Source organism: Oryzias latipes, chromosome 20 (genome assembly GCF_002234675.1).
Source record: "Oryzias latipes chromosome 20, ASM223467v1".
NCBI lineage: Eukaryota > Metazoa > Chordata > Actinopteri > Beloniformes > Adrianichthyidae > Oryzias > Oryzias latipes.
In genome coordinates, this window is record NC_019878.2 from 22,478,347 (window position 1) to 22,484,915 (window position 6,569).

The 6,569-nt window shown below is 40.3% G+C and overlaps 1 protein-coding gene across 1 annotated transcript; it reads left to right on the forward strand.

Annotated features, from left to right (window-relative positions):
• Positions 1–2,297: 2,297 nt before the first annotated feature.
• Positions 2,298–6,335, forward strand: LOC101166590 (TNFAIP3-interacting protein 1). Its single transcript, XM_004081163.4, has 10 exons — positions 2,298–2,495; positions 3,543–3,622; positions 3,703–3,763; positions 3,967–4,041; positions 4,118–4,183; positions 4,260–4,364; positions 4,447–4,575; positions 4,662–4,739; positions 5,826–5,951; positions 6,043–6,335. Exons 1-10 carry the CDS (start codon positions 2,493–2,495, stop codon positions 6,160–6,162), a joined length of 843 nt encoding a protein of 280 aa, XP_004081211.1. The 5' UTR covers positions 2,298–2,492; the 3' UTR covers positions 6,163–6,335.
• Positions 6,336–6,569: the final 234 nt, after the last annotated feature.

The window sequence follows — 6,569 nt, forward strand, 5'->3', positions numbered from 1 at the left end:
CGATTATTTGAATAAAGAATGACTTAGAAATGCTATTTCTTTACACTCCATTATCAGAAAAATGCCAGGAGAACATGTTAAAACGCCTGAAAAAGGCCGTCCCAACGTGTAAGCAGGTGGAATCTGAAACAACTTGATATAAAAAACATGAAAATTATGTTAAGCGTTGTTATAGTGGGGTCAAAGCGGCCAAACTGCTGTGCAGTGTTTTTAGAAGTCATCTCGAGTGGACAGTCGCCAAAAAAAACACAGCAGGTGGAACTTGACGACACAGAGATCCGGCTCTGTGGGGTGTTTGTAGCCTGTGGGGGTAAAGAGTGCAGGGTGTGAGGGCAAAAGCAGGGCTGCCCAACCCTCCTGTTTCTCCCTGCACCTTTTGCTGCCGATCACCTGGATCAGGCGTGTTCAGTCAGTCCGACTAAGGAGACACCTGAGTCAGTTCAAATGTGTTTTTTGTCTGAAAACGATGAAGTGTAGGGAATTTATTTAACTTGAATTAATAATAATAATAATACACTTTATTTGTGTAGCACCTTTCAAGATAAAAATCACAAAGTGTTTCACAGTAAAACACAGAATATAAAAAAGAATTTAATCTTTTTTTTAAAAAGATAGCTGCTAGATTAGCTGTTTTTTGAATAAAAACACTGAGGCTGAGAGGAAGGGAGCTCCAGAGGGATGGAGCCATCGCTGCACAGACTCTGTCACCTTTAGACTTTAACCAGGTTCTCTTAACAACCAGCAGACCCTGGTCACATGACCTCAGGGACCTGCTGGGAGGAATTGAATAACCAATGGTTTCAGTTTATTGCTGTACTTCTTGAAGGGCAAACATTTGGGCTCTGAGGTTATTTACTGCTTTTGCAGCCGCCAACAGTGTGCAGTTCTCACAAAGTGCAAGAGAGACACAATCTCCACAAAACGGACCTTTTTGCAATGTTTCGTTTGGAATGTTTAGGTTTCTTCTGTCTGTATTTACTGGCTGCCAACACCTCCAGTTCTGATTACAGTAAAGTGTCTCATCATGTGGGAGTTTTTGTTCCAATCTCCCAAACGTGTCCAGCTGTCATGCAGGAAGTTTCTGGTTTTGGCGTCTCACGGGTCTGAGTCCCGATCACATCACCAGAAGTGGAAGCTCCAACTTCAGCCAAACATTTCCTTGACTGTGAGTTTTGGCTGTCCTCTCTCTTGGGGAATCACGTCTCTATTTGGCCAGCCTGTTTCAGGAAGTGCGTTGCAGACAAACCCAACAAAAACCAGCTAAGTGGTTCAAGCAAAGAGCTTTGACAAATGAGAACAGCTGAGTCCTCTGCGTGCAGCGGATTGCCGGTTACTGCAGCGTATTTCCCGTGTCTTCTTTCCCTGAAACGAGTGTCCTCTGACTCAACACCTTTAAGAACACAGCCAGTCTGGAGATTGCGTAACAAGAGCGGCCTGTGTAAAGTGTGAGTTTCCCATAAGCCCATTGGTTTAACACGACGTTCGGACACATTTATCTCGATTTGGAGCTGCAATCTAACCACCCAGGAAGTGAGTAGGGCACTCTGTGTTCTGACGAGCTGACAGAGCGTAACTGCAAACAGCCCTCTGAAAAAAAAGGAAGGACTCTGCAAGTTTGAAAACACGCCTATTTAAATGGTTATAGAGGCGCCTCGTTGGATCTGTTAATTCAAATGATATGTCTTCCTTAAACTGTATTATGACATAAATAGTAGGTTTGGACTTCAAATGTTGACAGCATTCCTTCTTGAACTCCACATCATCTCTGTGAATCTTCCTCCTCCTTCCATCTTTGAGTTTCCTGGTTCTTCTTGGAAGTTCTCCTTTCCAACATGGAAAACTTTTCTTTTTGTTTTCTTTTTACAGAGTTCCAAATTCTCATATTGGGAACTCAAATGGACACGTTGTTGTTATCATTAATCAAAAATGTGTCGTTGAGTAATAATTGAGTTGAGTAATCATTTTTAAATAGTTACTTTTCACTTTTAGTTACTCCTTCTAAGGCTTTGTCATTTAAATAGCTCTTTGAAAACTTTTATTTTGAAATTACATTCTCAGAAATTCTCAAAAATATTGCAATAAATAAATACAATAGAGACTCGAACCACAATTCAAAAAATAGTAAATTACCTCTACATACTTTTTTGTTTACTTTTCACGTGATGTGACTTGCAATGCGCAAAAATCCAGCACGGATGTGTCAGGCGTTGCTAGGTAACCAAGTAAAGTCTGACTTTTCTTTCAGCGTGCTGACTCATCAGTACGTGCCGTAAATGCGTCTTTTTGATTACCGCACGCGCTCCTAATGAACTGCGTGGACTTTCCTTGTGAGCAGCGCGCGCGGGCGACCGCACGAGCGTGAAAAGGGAATCCCTGCGGCTGATTGGACAAGCCACGTGACGTCACAGCTTCCGAGTATAAAACCGTCTTGGTTGCTGCAGGAGCCGCAGATTTGAGAGCTCGCGAGGAGGAAACCAGAGAGGAGAACCGTGATGGTGAGTCCACGTCCGTCTCTGCGCGTGAACGAGTCAGTCTGATGTTGTTATTACGTCAAAATGGAAATAGAAATACGTTTAAAAGCTGCGCTTTTTTATTTATTTGCATCGTCCATTTCCATTATTTTATTAATTTACTATTTAAAGTATTTTTTCTGTAATAAGGTCAATATTTTTGTTTTGACTGCTATTTTTTTTTAAATGGACTAAAATCTTCAGAGCTCAAATTAATAGTCTAGATTTGTATGTATTTTACTTACAATAATATTTGTTTACAATCAGAGTAAATAAGTTAAATGTCTTCAAAAACTATTATCTATACATTTGAAACAATAAACATTTAGTTCTCTTGCATTTTACACTATTTATTACAATGTATTAAACTGTTTTATTATTTTTATTTTTTTTATTTTACTATACACTTTTTAAATATCCATCCATCGTATGCTGCTCGTGTTCTCCTTCCTTTCATCCCTCTCCTGATCTCCTGCCTAGCAGTTTAAATTCTGCATCTTTTTTTTATGAATGTATTTACTTTTTCACATCCATCTGGCTTCATCCCCAAAGGTTTTCTTTTTTAAGATGTTCATTTACTTCTGACTTAGCTGTTTATGGATTATCCTAAATGCTCTGGGTTTTATGAAATTGGATCCAAGTTTAGATATATTAATTTAGCTTTTGTTCTTCATTATTATGGAATTATCTTTCCATATTTCCAAAGGATTAAGGAATCTGTCTTTAGATTCATGCTGAAATGTTTTAGCTTAGCCCATAAGAACCAATGGTGACATCAGTGGAACAGAAATGGATTTTATTTGGAAGATAAGTCTGGGTTCTTATGGGTTAATTGTTGTTAAATTTGGATTTATTGTTCCTAACTTTGTCCAACAAAGCTTACTAAAATGTTTTATTTTGAAATTAAACCAGAGTCTGTGATTGATCATTTTAGAAAACAGGATTACCTGCTCCATGTAAATATCTCACTGAATGTTATTTTAAGGTTTTTTTCTTTGTTGGTGTCTGATGGGAACCGGCTTGTTTTTGCAGTCGCTGCAGGAAAACTCCGAGGAGAGAACGTCTGTGAAGACCCGACAGCGGCTGTATCCGTCCCTGCCAAACGCCGACCGGTCAGCCTCTTCCTCCTGCAGTTTCACTGTTCATTATGGGATGGAGAGAATGGCTTCTGATGAAATCTGTTCCATTTTAGGTATGAAATCTGTTTGCCTGTCGGCTCGAGTCGAGAAGGGCGTCGTTTCAGCGGCCCAAAGGTTGGTGACCCAAAGCTCAAGCTTGTGATTTCCAGACCACAAACGCACAACGTTGTTGTTTAAAGGGTTCTGCAACAAAACTTCCATAAATTTGTAAAAGGAAGTCGATGGATGCGGTCATCTTACACAATGTCGTACATTAAAAAAAAAAAGAAAAGCTGCTTCTGTTTAACCATTCCCATTTTCTTTTTTTTGGTCATCAGTGCGAGGAATCCCCAAACAGCAGCCAGGTCGGCTTGAAGGCGCAGATCGTTCTCTTGGAGGAGCAGAGAAAAGAGGTGAGCTCCTTTCAGAGCCCACTCATCTTCATCCTCAGGTGTCACGCTCACAGCTTCCATCCACTGTCTTCCTCAGCTTCTCTCCATCAACAAGAAGTGGGCAAAGGAGTACAGAACCATGGTGCAATACTACAAGGAGAAAGTAGGAGTCCCTTCAGCGCTCACACCTTCTGTTTTTGACTTCTACCATTTTATATTCATCGGTTTTTAATTCCCAGGTCAGATATTTAAAGGCAGTGTCGCTCCATGACAGCTCTGAAGAGGAGGCGGGCGACGAAGGAGAGAAACGCGTCACTTTCCACGTGAAAAAGGCAGACAGACGGGTAAAATTCTCCCTCTGGTCCAATCCAGAGTCAGACGTCTGACTTCCAACTTCACCGTTTCCCTTTTGGAAATGTCTCACAGACGGGAGAAGGAAAGGCTGATGTTGTCACCGCGGAGGAGGAGGAGGAGGCCGAAGAGCTGCGGCTGCTGAACAGCACTCTGACCCGCAGGGGGCAGCACCAGCACGAGGAGATCAGGCGACTCAACAAGGTGAGGCTGCCGCTGCTGCTGCTGCTGAACCAAGCTCAGCTTCAGCTTCAGAAGGTCGTGACCTCAGCGTGGAAATGTCCTTTCAGGCTTTAGAGGAGGCTCTCTGCGGTTCTCGGCCTGGAGGGGGGAACGGCGAAAAACTACCAGACATCTGGAAACATCAGGTCCGTTTTCATCTTCATCATTTGAAACCGCTTGAATTTTCAAGGGAACTTTGAGATCAAAATACAATCTTTGACATTTGAATTGTTGGTCCTTAAAGAAAAACGCAGATCTAGTTGAAAGATCAAGTTTTTAGTGGAAAAATGCAAAAAGAAAAATTCAAGGACGTATGACGGGAGCCTTAAGATATGAGAACAAAAGAAATATGCGTTAAAAAAATGTATGGGAGCATATTGTATGAAATAAAACATAAAATACATGTATTTTTCATACAATATTTTAGTTTTTATTTTATTTCTTAAATTAAAAAAAAAAAAATTAATCTTTTTCTTTAAAAATGTTTTCTAAACTACCAAAGCAAAGAACTGCAAACATGCTGGGCACCAACCTCATCTGCTTATGAAGCCTCAACTTTGTTGCACTTTTCTAACTTTAATAAGATTTTTGTTTTTCAAGATTTCTTTTGCTGACTTTTCGTTTTTTTAAAATAATTTTTAGTTTTACTTTTCAAGTTTTTTGTATGTGTGTGTTTTGAGCTTTCTTTTTATAGGCCCACAACAGCAGGGCAGATAAGGACACGTCTACAACTTGCATTATTTGAACACGCCGTTTCACTCTGAGAGAGATCAATCTTATGGATTTCTGTGGAGTTTGTCTTAACAAAAATGAAGACTTGTGAAATTATTGGTAGGACGTATCGTGAGTTTCTGAGAAATTGCTATTGTTTCGTTTGGGATCTTCTTGTGTACTTTATTGACGGTCCCTACCTCCCTCTGCATCTTAAAATCAAGGCAAACCTCAGAAAACTCATTTTCTGCATCACCACAAACAAAAATGCAGCTCATCTTACAGTTTTATGAGCAGATGAGGTTAGTGTCCAGCCTGTTTGTACTTCTTTGCTTTTGTAGTTAAAAAAATTACCATGAAGAACACCCGCTTCCGTAATTAAAGACATTTGTAGAAAATAAAGTTTAAAGTGGAAACTTTTCTGCTTGTTGGAAAACTCATTTTCAGACCATACTTCTGTGTTTGATCGGCAATGAAACGCCTTTTTTTGGTGGATCTTAAATATTTAAATGCTTCTGTAGGCTGAAGTCTACAAAGAAGACTTTCTAAAGGAGCGCAGTGACAGGGAGAGGCTGAAGGAGAAGTACCTGGAGCTGGAGAAGCGGTCCAGGAAAGCTCAGGAGGAGCTGCGCCTCCTCAAATCTCAGGTACTGTTTTTGACGGCTCAGGTTCATTGTTGATCGTACACGAAAACAGGAGCAAAATGTCACACCGATCTCTCCGTTTCTGTTCTTCCAGGTGATTCGGATGAAGCCGACCCACACATGTTCCTGCGTAAATCCAGCTAAAAGTCCGGCCTGGGACATCTGCTCAGTCAACCGGCAGCAAAGACGCTACACGGCAGACAGCAAATGCTGAAATCCAAAATAAATGAGTGTAGTTTACCGGAGTACAAGTAGACTGTTAGTAGTTTGCACTGGACTGTCTGCTCCTGCTTTGAGAAAAGGATCATTTATACCTGAACACTAGGAAGGGATGTCAGGGCAGCGGCGAGTCTCTTCTCAAGTTTTTCTTTCTGAGACAAAAAAAAAGAAAAGATGATCTTTGAAATTCTGCAGAGAAATGAATCTGTGATCTTCAGCACTGCCTACTTTCTTACTTGTTACACAATTCTTCTTTTTTTTTTTACCTCAGCAGCATCTTATAAGGTCAGGATAAACTACAGCTGCAGAGATAAATTGTGAAAAAAAGAAGCAACGGTTCCAAGGAAAAGAAGGAAAAACTTTTATTTTGTACATAATATTTATGTGAAAAATGTATTTTTC

Excerpts from the sequence above, each read along its gene's own strand:
- LOC101166590 (XM_004081163.4), top strand. Across the intron at positions 4,184-4,259 it reads TGCAATACTACAAGGAGAAA|GTCAGATATTTAAAGGCAGT; the intron begins GTAGGAGTCCCT and ends TTTAATTCCCAG. Across the intron at positions 4,576-4,661 it reads AGATCAGGCGACTCAACAAG|GCTTTAGAGGAGGCTCTCTG; the intron begins GTGAGGCTGCCG and ends ATGTCCTTTCAG.